The following is a 24,777-nucleotide window of genomic DNA, read 5'->3' on the forward strand; positions in this document are numbered from 1 at the left end:
ATAGAAAATTTATCTTTTTTTGTTTGGGGTATGTGTTTCTTATATTCATAGTATTGCAAAAAAGAAAGATAATTTATTTATTCCACTTATTTTTAATTCATGAAAGAAAAGTTTAATTATATCAAGTGTATTCCCCCCTCCTTAAATAAATTAACTTATTTAGTTTTAAAAAAAAGTCATAAAAGTAATCGTACTTGAAATATTTGACACAAAAATATTTAATTATTTATTTTTCCAGTGAAAAAATACACAAAAACTTACTTTAATTTGTGAAGATTTTTTTCTTTTTCTTTGAAATTTCATCTTCATTCTTAATTCACGTCACACGTGGGATCATTAAAAGAAACAAAAATCATGAAACAGCAAATAGAGGCAACACTTACAAATTTATATAAACGTCATAAACATACGCACATAATAGATTAATTAATAAACTCCCCCATTTAAATGCATGACGTCTCATAGCTTCAATGATATCATGCAAACTGAACTCTTCTCAAACAGAGTGTAATATACATGCTAAGTAAGTAGGCCCGTTGCTGCTCTGTGCGTGGATCGCAAAAAGAAAAACAACAATAATTATTGTTCTTGTACGGAAAACATTTCGTAGGAAGTAGCAAAAAAAAAAATAATGCGATTTGCCATTCATATTGAATATTAGATTGTATGAAAGTATTGTGAGGTATTACGATTCCAAAGGAAGGAAAATGAATTTTTTTTATTAGTGATGAGACGATTATTCAGAATCGGATGTTTTTTCTGGGATCGGTATATCCATTGGGAAAATAACGTTTAATTTGATTCCGATTTTTATTTATTATTGGTATCTAACTATTTATTACTTTCTTAAGTGATGAAGAAAAAAAAAAAATATATTTCAAATTTAATTTAATTTTTTCAATTATGTACAAAAAATTCTATTTTCTGTAAATAAAAATGTATATTTGAATTTTTTTTCTTAAATGTTATAATTCGAAATTTAATTTTTGATTTACTTTTTAAAAAAATATTTTTTTTTGAGAAGAACTGTGGATTTTTTTATTATTATTAAGAAGAACTGTGGATTTTTTTCAATTTTTTATTATTTTTGAACAACTTTGGATTTATTTATTTTGTTTTTATTTTTTGAGAATAAGCATGTGTTTTTGAATTTTTTTATGAATAGTTGTAGATTTTTGAAATAGTTTTAAATATCAAATTGTATATTTCAATTTTTTTCCCTAAAGTTTTAATATTTGAAATTTAATTTTGAAATTTTTTTAACAAAAAATAATAATTTTTTTTTCGAAAAGAAATTTGATTTAAAAAAAAAAAGAATCCATTAACTTTGTGGATGCCCTGATAGCAAAATGGTAGGTAGTTTTTCACTATTATTAAAAATATGAAATATTCAGAATCGCCATATGGAATTTGTACTAGAATCACATCGAAATCGACATGGAAATTACTTTGAAATTGTCCCATAACTAGTTCTTATTGCAACTTTTTTATGCCTATAAAGAGATGATCCCAAATACTTTATTTTTAAATACGAGAGCAGGAACAAAGCTTGTCTCTTTCTTTCTATATTCTAATGATTCAATATATCCTCATACAAGAAATATATGGTCAGAACCACTGTTTATATTAATATATGTATACTTAGTGTTCAAGTCCCAAAAATGGAAATGAGAAGAAGACCTGCCCATCATCAGAAGTGTATAATAAACAGTGAAGTATAATACATGTATCCCCGTTATATAAAAATAAAAGACAGGAAATGAACGTGGGTTTCTTGACAATTTGAAGAATGTTTGGGAGAAGCTTAGCTGTCATGATGTTCTATTAGATTAGTTGCAATTAGCTCTGAGAGAAAGGGAATACTCACATATTCCACTCTGAATCAATTACAAAAAAAAAAAAAATAGCAATCTATTATGATCATATTTTTTAAACCTATAAAAGTACCCACATGTATACGACAGTTACGATTGTCGTTTAAAAAGTTCGTGCAAAGACCCAGAGATGGCACTACCTGTGCGAATCCAGGTTATGTGTTTAGTTATTAGTATCTCTAGGAAGAACACACACACCAACTTTTACCCAGATGGGTCTATTTCTTTCTGTTTGGCATTGGTTTGAATCAAGGAGTGATTTGCAAAAAAAAAAAATGGACGGAAAAGTGCATCATGTTGCTGTAATGAGTGTCTAGAAGGAACCATACAAGAACATATCAAGATTTATTACACTGTTGATCCTCAATTCTACTCTGATTCCAACACAGACTTATAAATAAAACTCATGTATTATGTACTTTCCGTCTTTGATATGCTCACGCAAATGTACAATCACGTATCGTATATATTAATGATTATTGATAAAATCGTATGTATTTTGAACATGTTCAAAAAAGGTGACAATCAATATCGGAGGCCTAACAGTTTGAAGAATGTTTTGAAGGAGAGCAGCCCAGTTATCATGACGTTCCATTAGATCAACAAGGGCATACAATTTTAATTCCGCAACAAATTTTTAAGGTAACTGTCTTTTTTTTAATAGCTCAGACGAATGTTCAATCAGGTTTGGAATATAATTGAGTATATAGAAATTGAATTTCACAACTCAAGAGTTAAATAATAATGACTAATTATTAAAAAAAACCAAAATAATAAAAAAAAACAACGGGCCATTAAAAAAATACACACGATTTACATTACTATCAGTAAATACTCCTTTGAAATATAATAAAAGGTTCACTTCTTAGGAAATAGAATAATATGGACAACATTTTAGGAATATATAATTTACTCTTCAGGTAGCTTACAAAAATAATTCACCAATTAGTATCACTGTTTATAATTATTAAGATATGATTAGAATTGAATGGTTTTTATTGAAAAAAACTACCTTCAAAAATTGTTGTTTTGTGCGGGGTTTTTTTTCTCCATTATTTAATCGGTCGTTTTCTCCGTCTGAAGCATGCATTATTGTCTATCTTTAGTATAAATTGTTTTAAAAATGCATACGGAAATATATGTAAAGGGTTAACTATTTATTGCGGTTTTTAGGAACAAGAAAAATCCACATTATAGGAAATCTGCGTTGTACGGAGGCTTTTTTAGTACTAAAACTCGAAAAATAGGATAAATTATTTTACAAAGTCCATTTTTTACAAATTTTCATTGTTTTTTTAGTATATAGTATTTCCGCTGATTAAAAGCATGGGGTATTTATACAGATATATACTTAAGTTATAAAATAAAAGTTGTTCGGAATTCTGAGTTCTGTACCCAATTTTATTATTGTAAAAACATATTCCTGGGCAAGTTTGTTTTTTGCTGATAAGTTGATTTTTTTCATTAAATAGGATAAATTCCCTGTGTATTAAAAAAATTAAAAATCCAAAAAACAAAATTATTGTACTAACTGAAAAAGGAAGAACGTATATTGAATACGAATTAAAAAAGGAAATTAGGAAGATGATTAGCGAGTTAGTTTTAGTATGTATCTTCATTATGGTTGAAGAAAGAACGTGTTTCTAATTATTTTGTTGTCTATCGATAAGTTTTTACTAAATTCTCGAGTTATTTCAAGCATTAATCAAATAATTCAAAATAAACTAGATAATAAAGGTACGCCCTGGTATAATTATAATATTGCACCCTGCACTAATGCTATTTTTAATGCAGAAGGTTCTCCCCTTTATACCAGTAATTCATTTTAAACCACCAAAATTATATAAAAGGGAGCTAATATTAACAAAGGTCTTAATTCAGGTGTACCATATTCCTCGAATCACCTTCTCATCGTACTCTTTTTTAATTACAAACTACTCAACTCTACATATCATACCTTACCATCAATACTTGTATCAGGATAGTAATCATTAAGTATATTACTAGAGTATTAGAGTCCAACCATTCACATAATAATTGTTTGCAAGTGTTGTGAATACATATCTTAAAAAGTGTATACTTAATCAAGGAATATTTTCCGGTATTTTGAACAAGCATTCAAGCGTACTCATTCGAGCAATTTATGTTTCAAATTGCGACGTAAACAATTTTTCATATTGTATTGATTTTTAATCAAATTATAATTCTTTTATGTAGGAAGTAGGCATCGAGGGATGACGGGGGGAAAAAGTGTACAACAGAGTTCAAAAGACTCATTCAAAAGTGTCTCAATACGGAGGAGATAGGTTTCTGTCACTGCTAATTTCCACTAAGTGGTCCCTCCATACTCAGATGGCATTTTCCACATGCTTTTTTGATAGCTCTCTGGACAGTTTGGCGTGAAACCCTGAGATTCCTTGCGTGAGCCCTCATGGACTTGAGGGGATTGGCCTGGGCGGATTTCTTTAACTCATCCGGATCCAGTTTTGTAGGATTTTGACAGATACCTTCTTCCTCTCCAACGTTCCAGACTTACTGACGATGTAGACAGTACACGTCTTGGAGACGCCCAACTACTTGAAGTACACAAATGGAAATTCATCGATCACGTTCACGTCTCGTTTTCTCGACTTTTTTAATAAGTAAGAGAGCTCAGGTTTGTTTTGTTTCGTAATAATTGTTTACGCTTTAATATATATGGAAATATGAACTAATTTTAATCACTTAATCTTCATTAATTATTCAATTAGTAAGTGTTCAGATTAGAATGGGTCATCCGGTATATGGTAACGAGAAGTACTGCAGTAGAGTTCATGGAAATTTGTGAGAAATATAGGAAAACCAACATGCTCTGGTCTATCCTAATTGACGGAATATTATATTTGTAAAAAGTTTAACACGCAACCTCTTTTTTACATTCAAGTAATATACTATTTTAAAAATAGTCTAATGAAATATGATATGAGGAAGCTTCTCTGGCATAAACATTCGTAATAATAGTTTATATTGCCAGTATTGAATGCCAAATGAATGTGATGGAATCCAAGTATACGGGTATTACATTCTATATATTGTAATCATGATCTTTACAAAACAAAAAAAACAAGATAAAAGTTGAGAATATATATATATATATACCTAGAGCGAACGATTCATGCTTTAATATAGATCATCTCAGCTGGAGATTCAGCTACGCCCTTATTTCTTGAATACTCCAGCATTTTTAATTACCTATCTAAGTAATATAATATGGTTTATCATATTATATAGATAATATGAATATCCTACGCCAACTGACATAATACTCACTCTAAGGATGTGAGAGCTATTAAAAGATGGCATGGAGGTGTGGTAGAAGTGATTTACATAAGTTACCTCAAAAGGAAATGTATCGAAAGATACTTCAAACTGCTCATTTGACATTTATGGAACTGTTGCAACAGGGAATGGCGTGTTCTTCCTTGTTATTTTTTAATTTACTCATCACCCGTGGCTTTGCTAGCCCCTTGGGGGGGGAGCTCAATTTTCATCATATCATCAATGATGAAAATCCAGGGTAGAATGTGCATGTTAAAAAAAAACAACAGAAATCAACATGGTAACCCAGACAATTTGGAGGAGAGAAAGAGTAGTGCTCATGACGTTTCATTAGATCAGTTACAATCAGCTGTGACAAGAGAGGAAGGAGAAAAAGATATAAACAAGGACATTTTCTAGAGTGTCTCCGATATCGATCCCCAATTCTACTCTGAATCCAAGAAGGACTTACAATTGTAACTACGCAACAAATCCTCAGGATTACGCTCCGTCTTTTATGATCACACTCGAACGTTGTTCTGGAAAGTACAAAAGTAGCGTATCACTTAGGACAATAACTCACAAACTAAAGAACAGATTGTCGTGAAATTTTGACAGTTCTCTTTTGAAAGTTAATACTAACTAAAAATGAGGTAAATTAAAAAAAAAAAATAAAAAAAAATAGGGTATATATGTGAGAAACCCTGGAATTTGTAGCCCCTGTAAAGCAGGGGTTAAGATGAAATCGGAGATTTTGTTATGATGCAGCTATCTGATAGTCTAATTTTTTTGCCACCAAAACGTTGTCGTATCAACAAACTGTAGTAAGGTTTTGGGCATCATGACGACAGCTGTTCCAGATCTAAAGAAGATTTAATTTACAGGGGAGGACAGGGTTGCACCAGACTGTGATTTTTGTTCACAACAGCATGGGGATTTCAAATAAGGAGGTCTCAAATAAGACTGGCGTCCTGATCTGACCGTGTATAAGATTTTTTTGGAAACTGATTTTCTCAGAGAGGTCGCTAAATGGGCTGAGTGAGCACTGCTATGACTTCATCGTGAAAGAAAAAAGGCCCCCCCAACTGTCCAGATCTTAATTTGACGTTGTTGCTTTTTTTTGTCTGGGGCTACGTTGAATTAATTACAAATCAAGAATCTTAATTGCCTCCACCCAACATGCCAAGGAACAACATCATCAACGCCTACTCCTCCTCCCGGGCCCGGATACAAGACATAATTGATGCTAGAGGTGTATACATCCAATGAGCTCCTTTTTTAACATTCATAGTTACAATTCAAGCAAATTTTTAATTAAATCCACCGAAAAATGTGGCCTGAATGAAAAATATTAAATACTATTCCCATTCAGATAGTTGTATTATTCTGCCGTAAGATGTTGCAACTCTTCATCGTTTTGTAAGCAAAGTAATACAAGAAAATAACGCAAGGTATGTTGTGTTCAAATTTTGAGAGTCTATGTCAAATCAGCTTTAAGCAATTGAGCCAAAAAAAAAAAGTGTTATGACTGACCTTGTCTTCCCCTACTCCATTTTTATCAAATGATTGATCAGCACAAAATTATAGCACTTTGATATAATGTAGGACTTTAGACTACATTTAAAAAGTATATTTATTTTTTGCTAAAATATGAAAATACTTACTCATTCGAGTGATTAATTAAAACACTATAAATTATTATTAACAAATATAATATATTTGTAGTGTGTTAATATAAAAAGAATCTTGATTCAAAAATCAGAAAAAAGGAAAAATTCCCAAATCAATTTGTTGTATCATAAATAGTTATGAAAATCGTGTGTATTTTGGGCATGTCAGCATGGGCTGATAATTTAAGGAATGGTTTGAAGGAAAGTGGCTTAGCCGTCATGACATTTCATTAGATCAGATACTATGGGGGAGAGATAAAAGAAAATCAACTAGGACATGCGCAAGAATTACACAAATGCAGATCCTCCATCGGCATAAAAGTCCAAAAAAGGCTTACAATTATAACTATGCAACAAATCCTCAATGTTATCAGGGGCGTCCGCAGGGGGTGGGCTGGAGGGGGTGTAGCCTCCCAAATAAGAATAGCTGTTGATTTTTGAATTTTTTTGTGAATAGCTGTTGATTTTTGAAATTTTTTGTGAATAGCTGTTGATTTTTGAAATTTTTTTGAATAGCTGTTGATTTTTGAAATTTTTTTCCAAAAAATTTAATTTTTGGAATTAATTTTCTGTTAATATTTGAAAATGATTTTCTGTTAATATTTGAGATTTTTTTATGAAAAATTTACTTTTTTCTATTTTTTTTTCAGAGCATTTTAATTTTTCAAAAAAAAATTCCAAAAACCAGGCCCCTGGTTTCTCTCCGTCTTTTAGGAGTTAAAAAATAATGACAAAAGTTTAGGAAACAAAAATTCATTCTTCAGATTACCAATTTAAAAAAAATAAAAAAAATGGGGTAGCTAGAAAATACACATGATTTACATCACTCATTATGCATTATATCTACATAGAGTTCCGCATTTCATATACATATTTGTGTCAATTATAGGCATTGTTGTCAAATTTATTGAATAAGTTAAGATGTACGAGAAAATCAAGTTTAGTCTAAAACCTTTATTTAATATGTAAAACTTAATTTGATCCGATATGACTTTTTATATAGAATCTATCAATTTTCTAATTATTTCATTATAACAATTAATTTTTGAGATACTTTAATTGGAATTGAAAAGAAGGAATGGGATTTAGTACATTTATAAGGACTTATGTGAAGTAAAAATACTCAATTGGAATTTTAAGTACACGTATTAGGGCTTATATTTTAGAGGTATTTAAGTAATTTACAAGTACTTGCAATGTATTTAAGTACTATGAAGAATATATTTACTTATTGTTTAGCCTCAATCCTATTTTAGGGTTAGTGTACATTGTTAGGAAGTACATTAGTGGAAGTTAGCTGTGAAATTCCTTGCAAAAAAGACATTTTATCGTCCAAAATGGAGAGGACCAATCTAATAATCATAATTTGATAGCAATATCTTGCTATATTGCCAGATTGAAGCCGCTTTTCATCAAATCTGTCACGATTGTAGATTTCCTAACCGACGAATAATAACGGGTGGTCCATTGAAATTTGAACAATTACGAATTCAAAAAATTAAGGAAGGTTCAGTGATTGAAATTAATTCATAAGCAATTAGCTAGAAAACCAAACAAACATGAGCTCTCTAGCCTACGTACAAGTCGAGAAAAGGACATTTGAACATGATCGACGAACTTCCATTCGGGCAGTCCTTAACGCTGGAAAAACCCCAACAGAGGATATTATCTTATTCGAAACTGTATTATAATATTGCTTCGTAATATTTGATTAAAAGAGTAGTTATTCTATTATATCTATGAAAAAATAGCCAACATTTCTTCATAGAAAAACAAAATGCCCAAAATATATATTTATTATATAAACGACGAGGGATCAAGGAAGAAATTTTATTCCTGTTCTTTTGGAAACGGAGCATATGTATAGAATAACTCGTCACTTTGTGTATTTATCAGAAAGAATCAATTATGAAATAGCCATGACGTATTAAGGAATAAGAGAGAATCGACAGCTGACAACGAAATACATAGGGGCTTTTTGTGTTAGCGAGGTAACGCTCTGATAAGTGTTTAAAAATTCATTTATTCAAAAAAAGGTTGCGTTGGTCATTTTTGCATATGTAAGGTATCGTATTTTTTTATTTATTTCCATATTACTATTCAATTTATAAATATAAATCAATAAAACATAATAATTATCTGATTCACTCCAAGACTAATTGGATCATTTACTTCCGGAATGATGTTCATCTTGTTGATGACTTCCTTGTGCTAAGTATATATACATATATATATTCAGGAAAATATGTATGTATTTTTTTGTCATAATTAGCTTGTTTAAGATGCCATTAAAAATGAATAAATTTAAGACTTACATATTTAAAATTTTTATTGATATTGTGTTTTACCGAAGGACTAGTAAATTGTGTGTTGTGATAGTTTTAAACATATGGGTTAATGATATGAGTTTTTAATACTTAAAAGTAATGGCCTCCGTATCCAAATTAATGGTTCATAAATATATATAATTTATATACTGACCCATTTATATTTAATTATAACTTTTTTATAATAATATTTGCATTGCCAATTTATTTAATAGTATAAATGAATGTTTAACGCAAATGATATATACAGGGGGGGGTTAGAAAAAGTTTGGTCCTCAATAACTTGCCAACCCTGAAATCTATGAGCATGAAAGTGTGCTCATCAGATTCAGCACACAAAATTGTTTAATAATAAATACAAAATCCGTGCGATGTCCACCGAATACAAATGTCGTGTCCCTATCATTGTGTGCCTCCGTGTCAGGAGTAAGTCCAAGACCCAGATAACTTTATAGGTGATGATTATTGATGAATATTCTGTGTACAATGGACAAGTTAAAAAAAAAAAAAACCGAAAATGAATATGGTAGCCCTGATAGTTTGAAGAATGTTTTGAAGGAGTGAAAGAATAAGGTTCATGGCGTATCATTAGATTACATAAAAATCTGGGGGGACAAGGGAGGATGGAGAAAAGGATATAAACAAGGACATTTAATAGAATTAATCCGATAATCCTCAATTCTAACCCAAGTCCAACAAGGATTTAGATGTAAAACTCTGCAACAAATCGTCTGTCTTTTATGAGCACACATGAATGTTAAATCAGGTTTTGAATATAATAGAGTCTATTTAGGAAATGATGTTCACTACTCCGGAATTAAATAATAATGACAGCTACTAAGGAAATGAAGATTCATTCTTCAGATTACCAATTCCAGAAAAATGGGCCAGCTACTAAATTCACCTGATTTACTGATGATATTGCTGGAGAGCTAAAATTGATGTTGAGAGATTAGGTGTCATGCTACAATTTTAAATTCGTGGTGTTTGTCTAAATCAGATAATTGGAAACGGATTTATTCCGGAAAAACAACAATTTTTAAGACCTGAGCTATCCTTTCTGCTCTTGGACTATTATGTGTGGGGCGTCTTGGAGAGTGACTCCAATAAACGTTCACATAATACTGCTGACTCATTGCGGGCCTTCATTTTTCGAGGCAGTGGTCAATATGGACAATGAGTTCCTCATGAAGGACTCCTTGCCAGGTTGGAGTCTGTGGTTGAAGCTCAAGGTGTTGGTTTGAGTGATGGACTTCACTATGGACTCTTGTCATGTAAGAGAAAAAGATTTGTGAATTTATCTTTAAATTTTCATCACCCTGTATGAAGTGTACAAGTTGGGATTTTTGTACAAGTTGTAACTTGTATAATCAAATTGTACAAGTTGCACTTTGAGTAAGGATAATTAATGCAATCAAAATTGAGTATTCCTTGGATTTTCAATATGTTAATACAGCTGTCGATTTTTCTGCTTCTTTTCTTCCAATCAGTGTCGCAATCACAAATGGGGACCCTGGGCCCCAATATTTTTTAGAAGTTGTAGCAAATATTAGTCTACTCATGGTGAATGATCCAACGTCTCTCCAACCAGCCCCCCAATATCAGAGCCACCTACAACAAAACCAAGAATAGTAACTACCAGCTGTTTTTGAATCTTTTTTCTGTTTCTATTTGGAGAAAGGTGCATTTTAGTGCACATTATAAAGTTCAAATGTCAAAAGTTATAATGCTCATCAATGCTAATTTCAATAAAAGTAATTTTAAAACATACAAGTGAAATGATATCATCAAATTAGTCGTTCTTTGGGATTGATGAAATGATCAATTAATGGACTTGAAGATGTAGAAGTAGCAATTTGTACAATCAGCTGATACAAGTTACAATTTTTATAGAAATCACAGCTTCTACTTAACAAATGTTAGCATATGCATAATAGACTCAAATGTACAATCCCTTATCTTGAAAGGAAATAAAATTAGTTTTAGGTTTCCGAGCTGAATATGGGTGTTCGAAATGTATGACATTTCGAAGGGTAGTATGTAATGCAGAACATGACCAATCCTTCAAAAATAGGCCTTCTCATAAATACATTATATATAGACTGTGAATATAACGTCCTGTTAGGTAAAAATAAAGGAAGCAGAAATTGAACATGAATATCTTGACAACTTGAAGAATGATTCTTCAAGGGCATTATGATGCCCTCTGAACAAAAATGGGCAGAAACAGTCTGATCCCACCGAAAAGCTTTCTTGAATAAAATTTTCCATCGGATTATTAGTTCTAACCTCTCTAGAGCTTATGAATTTATCAACTCTGCAGTAAAAATCGGAGAAAACCCAGAGTGATATACTTGCAAACGAGCTAAAACTCTTAAACTAAAAAAGACTGCATTTTGGTCGTTTGTTACGGTAGTGTAACCAGAGAAATAAATAAAACATTTAATGTCTTTTGAAATAGAAACATTTGGAATTGAGCTAAGAGTTAGTGCCTTCCCTATAACAGGAGTTACAAAAATTATCTTTGATGTAGAAGACGGCTTGTGAGCAATATGAATAAAAATCACCTGATCAAGGCGTGCAGCAAGTTCCGCGCCAGGTTGGAGGCCATGGTTGAGGGTGGTTGGATTGAATGATTAGGTTTATGGAGGGTCCCTACGTTTGTATATAAACGGATTTGTAAATATATCTTCCAATTTAAGAAATAAAAACGTTTATGTCCTGGTCTCGAAAATTTTTAATTGTAAAACCGTACCCTGTACGTGTTGGGGGGGGGGCTGAACCCCCCTAGGGACGTGACGGAAGTATAATTATAGTACGTTCATTTTATGTCAAAAACATTAAATTAAATAACTCCTACATTGTTCTAACTCATCGAGTTTTAATAGGTTCTAAAATACAACAAACGCCTAAAGTTACATTAGAACGTGTCAAAGGTTTAAATAAGAAATACTGCTAACTCAACCTCTTATAAGAATAAGCTCGAAAAATCAATTTGGAAGAATTGTTTATCAACATTTACATCGTTTTCTTCTTGGTAATATTTGTACTTAATTATATTATGGAATAAATAAAAAAGATCATTAAAAAAACCTGATTTATAAATTTCAATATTTATACACCGACGTATTTTATGACGAAAAAAACAAAGTAACAGTTACAAATAAAAGTTATAATTTAAACGACTTATATTCGTCAATATTGACACACCATTATTCATAATATGAACAAAATAAATCTTATTCACAAAAAGGATTCATGATAATAAAAAAATATGACTTATTAAAGAGATAACGAAGAACATTAATCAAATATAATAAATTATAAATTGCCAAAAAGAGCATGGTTGATTAAAAAAGAAGTAATTTAATTACGTTTTTTGTACAACGTAACTTTTTTGTACAAATAAAATCTACTAAACCTCTTTTTTCATTTTTTGAATCTTTTAACCGTCCATCTTTTGTCTCAAATTTCATAATTGAAATTCGCGAAGAAAATTGCGAAACCCTCTTTTGGACTAATTTTGCAAAACAAAATTAGAAAATTACAAATTTTAGCAATATGGTGAGGAATACAAAACTAGCACTAATTTTTTCGTTCTTGCAAAAAAAAATATTGATGTTGATAAAATAACCTTAGATAACTTCTTCATTTTTGAAAATATTGCAATAATAAAATGTTCCGAATATTGAATTATACAAATAAAAGTTTAAAATTTAATGACCAAAATGCTATTTTGTGGCATTTCTTCTTAAAAATTGGTAAATTAATCAGAAAATTATAAATATATTTCAATTAAACATTAATTTTCATGTGTTAAATTAATAAGTAAACGAATTTTTTGGGAATCTATTTTTCTGAACACACAAAAAAAAAAATTGTATTTTTCATCAACTTTTTTTTGCCTAATACTTTTTTGATTTTGAATTTTATTCAGAAAATGTAACTATTCGTATATTTGTTTTTTGAGACGCCAGTCACTTTTTGATCAATAAGTCAACACCTTATCCAGTCTCCTTGAGCTCCAAAATCCACATTCTCGTTTTATCCTGACCAAGTTCTGAAGAGGCACCCTTGCAAAGTTTCAGTATGGGCACCACCCATAAAGTATACAAACTGTATTTTATGTATATATACAGAATTTTTTTTTGGGAGTGGGGAGTTTGATTTATGGATTTTTTAGAAAAATTAAAATTTTTGATCCGCTGTATCGAACGACTTTTCGAAAAGAATTGCTTCAAAAAAAAAACATTCCTCTGTTTTGTCATTAAATTATTTACTTCCAGAGCAATAGTTTTTCCTAGTGTAAGACAAAAACTATTTCATTTTACAGGCCGCCCCCCCTTCCTCCTTGTATATATATTGTATTAAAATATCCATATATTACATGTTTGGGGGCTAAACAGCCACAGAGAATTAATTAAGGAACGCTCATTTTATGTCATAAACAAAAAGTTTATGTCCTCTATAGCTCCTTACAGCTGATCCAATAAAACGGCATGCCACCTAATCTGCTCTCCCCTTAAGCATATCTTCAAATTTTCAGAATTGCCTCGTTAATTTTTGGTTTATTGTTTTTGTCATACTATTATGTAGGTAATATTTTATAGGAGTACAAATGACAAAAAATGCTTGAAACTATAAACATTTCCAGATATTCCCAAGATTTAGACAAATATATTAACGAAACCAACAGGTGAGTAGCCAGTATTCATTATTTGGGTGAGCTTAGCCCTAAAAAAATATCAATACTGCAATATAATCACTTATATAAATAGGTTTATTTTATATATACCGGGGGTAGTTGCATAAATACGCGGACTAATTTTTAAACGTTTATATCTCGAGGTTCCCTTACCGAAAATAAAAAATTCCAATACAAATAACTCAGTAAATCTTTCGGCTTTGTTTTTGTTTTTCTTACTCGCATCAAACAAACTCGTTTACGATGAATGACGAGGCCAAACGTCATATGGTTGCCACTCTCCTCCGCGCCGGTAGGTCTGTCAAGGAGATAATCAAGGACACTGGACTATCCAGGACTACTGTGTTCAAGGTCCAGAAGCTTGTCAAGGAGGGAAAAGATCTGAAAGACCTACCCATACCTCTGGAATGACTCAGGATTGGATCGCTGCCAACATGCCATTTTGTAAAAAAACATTTGCCCACCTCAATCACCTGATTTGAATCCCCTTGACTACTGTGTGTGATGGCAAATTGAGAAGAAGGCCTGTGCTACCCGTCACCCGAATTTGGACTCATTGAAGGCCACCGTCAATGAGCAATGGGCAGCTATGGAAGACCATTACATCATCAATGTGTGCAAGGCCTTCCACGGGCGCTTGGAGGGTGTCATATCAGCTGATGGCAGTTATATTAAGTAATTATATTAAATTTTATACCAGAATAAATTCTCTATTATACAATTCTCAAAAAAAATACGTCATACGAATTTTATTATACATTTAATTATTTGCCACAAATAGAGGCTCTCTTCCAAGAAAGAAATGATTGGAGACAAATACCCTTAGAATGAAAAGCCTGCTATTCATTAAAATCTGAGATGTTTCTTGATTTAAATTAAAACTGTCGTGTCTCCTACCTTACGTCCAAATAGTTTTTTCAAATGCATACTTCACGTGAACACTATTCAATACCCCTTCAATAATTATTGACACAAATTGTTTTGAAATGAAATCAGGAAATCATTTAATACATACTATCAATTAAATTTACCTATCTTTTAAGAAATTTGAACGCTTCTCTTATCAATCGGTGTTGTATCTTTCGTTGGAGTAGATTGTAACTGATAAGTTTTGTGTGGCTTTTAAAAAAAATATAAATAATTACATTTGGATATCTGTTTTTTTTATTTATAATATAATTTTATTAAGTCTATTCCATGAGTAAAAACAATGCCGTATATAATTATATTAAATAACAAAAAAAAAACATTCCTCATCCAGAAATAGCACAGGGTATTTGTTGAAAGCTCAAGCAAAATCCACGATTTGAAAAATCCTTTCCAACAATAGCAGATGACTCTTCTTCATCTGTGTGAACCCTTATTTGAAAGGGCATCGAAAAACCTATTTATTATATATAATTGCTATTAACAGTGAAAAATAAAACGGAACTTTTAACAAAATAAAATAAGGTTGCGTGATTATTAGTGTTAATGTTTTTTATTCGTTTATTTAGGACATGAGAATATTATGAGAGGATTGAAAAGGATTTAAAAGTTTATACATGCAATATATTAATAGATGTGGATTTGAAGATGTTTATCCTCCCGTTGGGCTCTTTGTACAAGGGAGCTCTGCATAGTTGAGACAAAACCCTCGATTATTTGTATCTGCAGGAACGGAAGCACCCTCAACTCCATCTGTGTGAATATATAGACGAAATGGCCGAGTAAAACCTAGTATTACAGAATTTGATTATATATGTTTTGGTAATTTAATAAGAAAAGAAGTCTTGGATATCATAATATAAGAGATAATATTAATGTGTCTAAGTAATTCAATATATATAAATAAATTTTCAATTATACAAAAACGATAATTTGACGTAAAATATTTGTATTAAAAAAAAAAGACGAGTCCATTTTCTTTTTTCTTTATCCAAGGGAGCTTGTACAGGGCTGTTGAATAAAATTGAGACAGAATCCTCGATTGGAAGAGTCCGAGGGGGATGATGTTCCTTCCGATCCATCTGTGTGAACAAAGACATTAAATGGCTTTGAAAAACCTGTAAAAAAATGTTTAAAACGTGATCCATATATTTTTTTTTTAAAGAAGATAAAAAAGGTTATAGAGCGTTTTCATGTGACGTCAGCATTGTTGATGACGGCCATTTTGGGAGAGGCTTAAACAATGAAGGTTTATAACAATAAAAACCTTTTTACTTTCAACTAGCAAAAATAGTAAAATATTTAATCAAGTCAAAATGCAACCAACCAATAAAAGGACTTTTAACCTTACTGCCTATCAAAAAGATATCCCTCTATTGCAGTGTTTCCCAACCTAGGTCGCGACCTTAACGGGGGTCGCCGAAGGTCTCCTATCATAGCAAATGTCGCTGTGATTCATTCTCGTATTTATATATATATTCTTTAATTATAATAGTTAACTAAACTAAAATTTCTTTATAAAATTTCAGATTGCCCATGATGAATAGACAGACAACTATTAGTAAAAGAAAATATAGTGAAGAAATACCTTTTATAGTTGAAGCATGAATTGAAAATCTACAATGTGTCATTTACAAAGGAATTATGTCAGCCGAATCGATGAAGCCCAAACAAAATGAAACGCTATTTTGATACTTTGATGCGGGCAAATATGTCCAGTATTTTAAGAACAAGGCTGATGCTATCATAAAACAGGATTAATTTTGGTAGCAAATATCAGTAGTAAAATATAGCAGCCATTGAACTTCATATTTGGTGCCTCTCAGAATCGCCACAGCCAAGAAATCTCACACTATTGCCGAGGAGTTTCTGCTGCCAGCAACAAATGACACTGTTCGAGTTATGCTTGGAGCTGAATATGCTAACAAATCGAAAACAATAACCTTATCTAATAACAATGTCACTAGTTAGCTTCAAAAATGCAGTAAAGAAGGATTTACTCAACAAATTTTGTTTCCTTGGGGTCACCACAACTAGGTAAATGTTAGGAAGGGGTCATGGCACCAGAAAGGTTGGGAACTACTAACCGATTACCTATTTTTATTGTATATTTCTGTCTATAGTTTTTATTAGAATTATGCTATTACACCATTATAAAGTCTTATTTCTGTATTGTAAACAGTTAATTACTATAACGATGGAAAAAATAAGCTACTTTTCTGGTCTCTAATCGATGAAACAACAAAATAATTGTACAAATCTTACAATTTTAGGGATTTGTAGTACATATTACTTTGATTTAATACAAAAATCACTGTTTATCATGTGCATAAACTAGTATTCAATGCAGATGTTAAGTCTTTTTTTTAAAATAATTATAGCCATTTGATGAATTGTTTCGTAATTTAAAGGAAATTTGTCCATTTTATCTAGTATAATTTCAAATTTAAGCCCCAAAAAATGGCGTCTCCTTGAATTATGATGGATCTGTGACGTCAGTAAAACGCTCTAATCTCTTGAAACTTGCAGTGATACGATATATAGTGCTAACCCGACCAACGAAGGTGCAGTATTAATGTTAAATGTGAGCTTTATATGTTAATATTTTTTTAAAGAGAGGTTTAGTGATTAAAAGGAGAAGAATATAATTGATTGAATGTGTATGATATATACATAGATAAAGATCGATCCAGGAAGATGTTGTCTAATAATGTTTCATGTGTTTGACCGTCATGCAAGAAATCATTTATAAAATCGCCATATCCAATAATATTGGAAATTTGATAGATCATCGACATATCGAAAGTACGAACAATTCACGACATGTTGTCATTTAAACGTGATTATGTACATATATTCTATGCTATGTATTGGAAAAAGGCTTGAGAGATGATTGAGTGCAGTTCTAATCTATATGTAGAAGTCATAATGACTCAATGATTCCGTATGATGACAAAAAGAATGAAGGCTGTACTTACTCAATATATATAGAAATCGTCGATAGGAAAATGGAAGTTGAAATATTATTTTGAAAAGATTTAATAGTTTTTTTTATGTAATAATATATTTATAAATTAGTTATTTTAATTATAGTAAAAAGTCGTCATAAACTACTCTGAAAAAGTAACAGAAATTATTAAAAAAACAGATTATATGTGGAATTAAGAGGTTTTCGTTGACAGATAGACAAGACTTCCGTTCTTTTGTATATGTTATATGTATTTAGACATGACAAAAGCTACAATCTAAGTGGCGAAACGAATACTAAGGTAAAAAGTAGTGGTCTACGTGTATATTAGTGTTGAAACTCGGTCTAGGGGGACTTTTATATACATTTTACTATTCGAGTAAATTTTGGGTACATAAACTTCCGGGACTGGATCAGATACCAAAATTAGACGCTTACCAGGGGCGTCCACATTTTTTTTTTGGAGGGGGGGGGGTGAGGGCTTGGTTTTTGCAAATTAAAATTTTTTGGAAAAAAATTTCAAAAATCAAATATTAATTTTTTGGAGAAATTTCAAAAATCTATAGCTATTCACAGCAAATTTAATTTTTGGAGAAAAAAATTCTAAAATCCACAGCTGTGCATAAAAAATTAGCTTTCAAATATTAAATTTTTTAATAGGAAATTTTCAAAAATTTATGAATATTTAGAGTATACTAGGTTTTTTGGAAATTTATTTTTGAAAATTAAATTAAATTTCAACTATTAAATTGTTCAAAAAAAAATTCATATGTTAAATTTTTATAGTTAGGAGCAAAAATTTCTCAATTTGCGATCACCTTTGAATACTTGTCTTGAATTTATTAATAACTCATTCGAATCCGACCAATCAATATTAAAAACACTGATTAAGGATTAAGCAATAAAATGCACTTTTCAATATACAGAAAATCCATTTGCTCTTTTTTAAGATCCGTAAAAACTCGAGTACTAACAGCCATTTCGGGTCTCACATATTTTCGGCAAAACCAGTTTACTTATTCATTACTAGGGTGTACTTCGGATCCTTGCCCGAAAATCACCCTTTTCTGTTCCTAAGTTGTACAAATATGATTTATACAACTCCATTTAACATCATTTGACGCTATTGAATATTCACAATTATGAAACACAAATGACGTCATCAACAATTCATCTATAGAATTTTACCGAATTTAAAATGAGACCCGTCTATACTTTATAGGATCAAATGCGTTCGGTCCACTAAAAATCACAATGTTTTCATACGGGTCTAAAATGTTCAGACCGAAACCCAACACAAATAACTATCCACAAGGGCGTCCGTTGGACATTGTTTGTGGAGGCTTAGCGAAAATTTTTAGGTTATAATGACTAACATTCCTTGATTGGGGGGGGACCTACAATCCTCCAGACCACCTACCCCTCAGGGAAAAAGATATCACGTAGCCAAAGAATCTACTCACGCTAACAGGCGCGTTTCACCCCTGGGTGTATAGCTCTGGACATGTCAAAAATGTATATGTATATTATAAAAAATTTATATTCGTCAAACTAGTCACAAGTCAGTCAAAAAATAGAAATGTCAACACAACCTTTCGTATATGATTTTCTTTAAAATAGAAAAAAATGTATTATATTTGACTAAAAAAATTATATGTTTTGTTAGATTACAACCTTATAATTCGTTTTTACAATGGTTTACCTTGTAATAAGAGAGATATATATATATACTCAATTACCTGCAATAATGTTAATTTTGTATAACTATTTTTTGTTTTTTTATGATCGGGCAATTTGAAGTTACTTCTGAAATTAAAAAATAAAATAAAAAATGTTTTTTTTTTCCTCTCTTTTTTTCTTTTTTTGAAATAAGTTTTTTTTATTACGGTTGAGAAGGACATTTTCTAAGGATCTCCGTAGAGTTCCTATAAGTTATTTATTATATAAGAGAATAGTCTGAAAAGTTACGGACTCAACGTAAAGATGGCAGCACTCGTAAATAAAAGCTAGTCACATCTATCTAGCATCTGTTGACAGTTACTCACTAATGTTCCAGCCATTTTTGGAGGCACAGTTGCTGCATAATAGTCGTTTGAGTACGTTGATGTGAGAGTTTTTGTGGAAAAAAATAAAGATATATATATATTTTTTTTCACATCGTCTACATGTAACTATACATCATTCACCCAGCGAAGCTAGAGACGGTACGGGTTACAAAGAAGGGAGCATCGCTGGAAGAAGATTGTGAAGTTACAAGGAAACTTTTCAAAAATATACTCCAGCCTTCAGGTTGTACTGGTGAACTTCTAGCCCGCAAGGCAGCTTCAACTCCACCGCCATCGCTTCTCTTTATAGCAAGAAGACTTTCTAATAACCAATAACACACCCCGAACAACAGACTGTTTAGTTGAACCATTGACCCCCACAGTAGATTTAATAGCTCCGACACTTCCTCCAGGCTACAAGGACCATTATAATATCCCAAAAATACACCCTAGCCAGTTCCTTGATGCTCTGTGAGGTAGTAGAGGATACATTTAACTTACTTCGGGGCCAATCAGTTCATTTGCACAACCCGCAAGACGCTATAGCCATTTTGGACCCGCACAGTTGTAATGTAACAGTCCTTTGAGTGAGTTGATGTGTGTTTTTGCTAAATTGGACTGTCATTAAATATTTATTGGTGACAGTCAAATGTAACTTTTAAATAGATTCAAACTATAGCAGACATATAATGGCTTTTTATGAGTACATTTGACGGTTTTAAGTCAATCAATCTCGGAGTAATTGAGCCAAAAATTATCCCATGAACAATTATTTTGCAGGAAAAAAACATGGAGTACAATTTGAACGGGTTACAGAGATGGGAACATCACTAGGAGAAGTGTTGTGAATTACAAGGTGACTATGTTGAGGAATAAAAATTCAGAAAACAATGTCTTGTATCTTTGTTAAGTCGGAAACTTCTCAGACCACCCTCGCATTATGTGTCTCATCTCATCTCTTTGATGGAATTGGTATTCTGATGAATCAACCATATTTTTTTTATTATCAAATGGTAGCTAATATGATTACTTTACTCATGTTATTTCAAATAAAAGCAAGGGGGCGGAGAGTTTGTTATTTTTTGTTTGTTTTTTATAACAATGGAAATCGTATTCATCATCTAATAGCATTAAAAAATACTTCCCTCTTTGTTCCTTTCATTTTCTTACTGTTCAAGACGCGTTGATTTTCTGTCTCCCCCCCCCCTCCCCCATATTTGTATTGTATACAATTAAATTAAAATCCGTCAATTTGTCTAATCCGTCCGTCAAAATAATACTTTGTATTCCCGAGTCATTCATTGGATTATGTTTAGGTTTTTAATATATGTATAATAATTAATACATCACTTACTATTGACAGGGACAGAGGGATTGCCAGAGGGTGTTCGTACAGAATTAAACACCATACCGCAAATACGATCCACGCAGACAGAGGGTGTGCCTGACTGACTGGTAACAGAATTAGAGTTTGTAGCACAAGGGATTGTGATCCAGTCCTTGTCACAACTGGTTCCTACGAGACTTCCATCCGCTGGAGCACCTCCTGTTATGCTAAAGGACATGGAGACCGAATTGGCTACAAAAATAAAAATAATAAGAGGGGGGAAAAGTTAGTAAAAAAATATATAAAAGTTTTTTTTTATTTATATAACTTTGACCATACTGTCAAAGTCATGTGACGTATTGTTTGAGTGATGATCATGGCATGCACAACATAAAAGAAGAAATAATGTAAGGAGTAAAAGAATAATTATTAATGTTATATCCAATGGGATTTGATTAAAAAGAAAAAAAAACCCACAACCTCTCTTCATCTCTATACAAAATAAGTAGATGCTTCATTTAATCAAATTTTTGTTTAACTAAACCCTTTAAAATTCAGCTTACAAATCGTCAATACAAAAACAAGGCATTTTTTAAATTAGTGAGCCGGTACAAAAGCGGTGCTAGTGATGTAAGACTGAGTACTTTGATTATTTTTCCCCAGAAAAAACTATCGTACACAAACAAGGGTATTATACGAGATTTATAAAAAAAAATCTTTCTTAGTCCTTTGAATCTACATTCTATAACCATAAACTTTTAAATATGCTCCTGTAACATTCAATCAGATAATAATGGATTCTTTAGATAAATTGTTAATGCCTTGTTTATGATTTATTCGTATATTTAGCAATTTTTAATCGAGGTTTAGTGGATTGAGTTAACTATTTTGCTTAAAAGTTGTTCTTATTTTTTTTTGAGATTGTTTTTTTTTTACAATAAAGAAATTATAAATTTGTAGTTATTAGTTTATACAATACTCACAACCTCATCAAAGTGGGTTGGTTACTATTTGATACACAAAATTCGCAATAAGTCATAAATATTTCATCGAATTTTTTATTAAAACTAAAATACGTAATCTTTTTTCAATGAGAATAATACATAATTCAAAGAAAAGAAACTGACAATCCATTTGGTGACACTGTTAATTTGAAAAATGTTTTAAAGGGGAGCAGTTTAGCCTACAAGACGTTTCATTAGATCACCTGCAATCAGCTATAACAGGAAGAAAGAAAGCACACATATCAAGCAAGGACGAAGGAAGGAATGACTCGGTTGTCGATCCTCAACTCTTCTCTGAGTCCAACAAGGACCTACATAAATACCCCGGTTTTTTATTATTATTTAATTCCCGTGGATTGAGCTTCATTTTCTACTAATCATACAAAAAAATTGGATTGAGCCCTTGGGTGTGCTCATACAAGACGGAGAGTATCATTGAGGATTTGTAGGGAGTTATAATTGAACATTCCTTCTCCAATAATCTAATGATTCACCTTCCGACTGTCCTGACCCTATCCCATGTGATTTCTAGTTGTGGTCAGAGCTGACAAGTCCAAGATAAACGAACATCCCTGATTGAGATCCCTGAAGCTCTATGTGAGGAAAAACGTGTTCAGCTTTAACAAGAAAGATGTTTATGCCCCATTTACAGTTGATGATGATCAATACTATTGGGTGATCATATTAAATGTTAGAACAACTAATTGTTTAATTTAAATTTCATACGAAAGCCATTTTGTCTAAAAATGCCACCTAAGATTATTTAAACTTACTTGTTAATATTGTCAGGATACTTTTACACAGCCCCCTGTTTGTATTCAAGAATTATAGTTAGTGATGTAAATACCGTGTAATTATTAGCTGACCTGTTGTTTTGGAATTGGTAATCTGAAGAATTAATTTTCTTTTCCGTAGCAGTTGTCATTCTTATTTAATTCCTGAGTAGTGAAATTCCTTTCCTAAATAAATTAAATTATATTCAAAACCTAAATTCCTGTGTGCTCATAAAGACGGAGACTCATCTTGAGGATTTGGGCAGAGTTATAATTGTAAGTTCTTGTTGGACTCAGAGTCGAGTCGACATCGGAGTAATTATTGCCAATGTCCTTATTTATAATATTATTCCCCTACTCCCTCGTCACAGCTGCTTGTAGTGTATATAATAAAAACCCATGTCAACTCAGCTGATCTCCTTCGAAACATTCTTCAAATTGTCAGGGTTACCATGTTGATTTTCGGTTCTTCTTTTAACACGCCCAAAATACACTCGATTTTCATTACTAAAGATCAGTTTCACAATAAAACTATATTGCTCGTTCCTGGAAATACGTTTGAATTTTTCAACTAAGGAGAAATCTATACCAACAAAACAAAATATGTGGTTTTTTTAGCTTATTTGCGTGTTTGTTGAAGAACATTTTTAACTGCAAGCTCATATTGAAAAAAGAAAATAAAAAATAATGAAAGTGAAACATGATGAGGCTACGCCACGAGCGTCTGTAGGTAAAGCACAGCCAGATAGCGCTCTAGAGACAAAAGTACTCCATGGCTCATCACATCATACTAAAAAAACAATACTTTACAATTTTTATATCCCTAAATATTGTTTTCCGGAAAATTGTCACATATATTAATTATACTATTAATATATGTGGTGATTCATCTACCGATCTGCCCTAAATGACTTAATCAATTAAAGATCTGTACATATGAACAACTGACAACAGTATAAAAGTTATTGAAGTAACGCCGTTCTTTATTTCATTTACTTCAAAAACAAGGGTAGATGCTTCATTTTACCAAATTATTTTACTACATTTTTCCATAACTAACTACGTATTCAATTGATTCAAAATTAAACTATTATAATTAAATATTATAAGGAACTATGCACTGAGAGTGCATATATAGGCTTATTTAACTTCTACTTCGTTATAATAAATACTGCTATTTGCTTTCAAAAAATGAAATAAAAAAACAGAAGTTAATTGTTAAATTCAATTATAATAATTAAATAGAATAAAACTGAGGAAGAAGAAAAAAAAAGAAGGAAAAGCAAGACAAGAAGAGAAACAGAAGGGGAATAAAAAAAAAAAAAAAGCTTTTACCCCTTCCTTTAAAAGAAAACTATGTCTTTTAATTTTCTAAATTGCAAATATTTATTTACTTTTATGAATAAAGAAATGTAATTATGGCCCCCTTTACATATATAATTGGATATATAGACAGTCAAAGGAGAGGTTGAGTGTGGACTGGATACTAGTAGCAATAGGAATGCCATATGTGATCCCTCAACATAAAAATAATCTTGAACAACAATCAAGAATATCTACTTTATATACATATTTGAATCAATTAGAGGCTTTCTACTCATTTTTTGAGTACAAGGTTAGATACTCAAGAATTAGGGCTCTAGTTTAAAATGATTATTTGATTTATGAGGCATAACAGTAATGCATGACCAGGGCGTTGAGTCTGAAATCTACATGAATCTTGTTCCAGCCATGGCATCAAAACATTCTTAAGACGGTCCAAGTACACTAACTTGAGACTGTTGTCAAAAATGTGAGTCACCATTACATTCACGTTACTGATGATCAACCCAAATACCATTATCTTGGACGGGAACTTGG

The 24,777-nt window shown here is 31.4% G+C and overlaps 2 protein-coding genes across 10 annotated transcripts in view; both read right to left on the minus strand.

Annotated features, from left to right (window-relative positions):
• The window catches only part of LOC121125794 (extended synaptotagmin-2-A), a 38,526-nt gene extending 23,675 nt beyond the window's left edge, over positions 1-14,851 (minus strand). The window contains exon 1 of one of the 3 annotated variants that reach the window (XM_040721018.2): positions 14,771-14,851. In XM_040721018.2, the coding sequence (XP_040576952.1) occupies positions 14,771-14,800 (30 nt within the window). In that variant the 5' untranslated portion in view covers positions 14,801-14,851. Of the gene's footprint in view, positions 1-261; positions 490-14,770 lie in introns of those variants that run through there. The other 2 variants (XM_040721017.2, XM_040721023.2) reach the window with 2 other exon arrangements.
• Positions 14,852-15,031: 180 nt separating this feature from the next.
• LOC121125796 (uncharacterized) overlaps positions 15,032-24,777 on the minus strand; it is a 196,619-nt gene continuing 186,873 nt past the window's right edge. For 3 of the 7 annotated variants that reach the window (XM_040721029.2, XM_040721024.2, XM_040721030.2), the window contains 2 exons: positions 21,168-21,392; positions 15,338-15,589 (listed from right to left, as the gene is read on the minus strand). In XM_040721029.2, the coding sequence (XP_040576963.1) occupies positions 15,453-15,589; positions 21,168-21,392 (362 nt within the window). In that variant the 3' untranslated portion in view covers positions 15,338-15,452. Of the gene's footprint in view, positions 15,258-15,337; positions 15,590-15,650; positions 15,919-21,167; positions 21,393-24,777 lie in introns of those variants that run through there. The other 4 variants (XM_040721026.2, XM_071891816.1, XM_071891815.1 and 1 more) reach the window with 3 other exon arrangements.

This window comes from Lepeophtheirus salmonis, chromosome 11, assembly GCF_016086655.4.
Source record: "Lepeophtheirus salmonis chromosome 11, UVic_Lsal_1.4, whole genome shotgun sequence".
In the NCBI taxonomy this organism is placed as follows: Eukaryota; Metazoa; Arthropoda; class Copepoda; order Siphonostomatoida; family Caligidae; genus Lepeophtheirus; species Lepeophtheirus salmonis.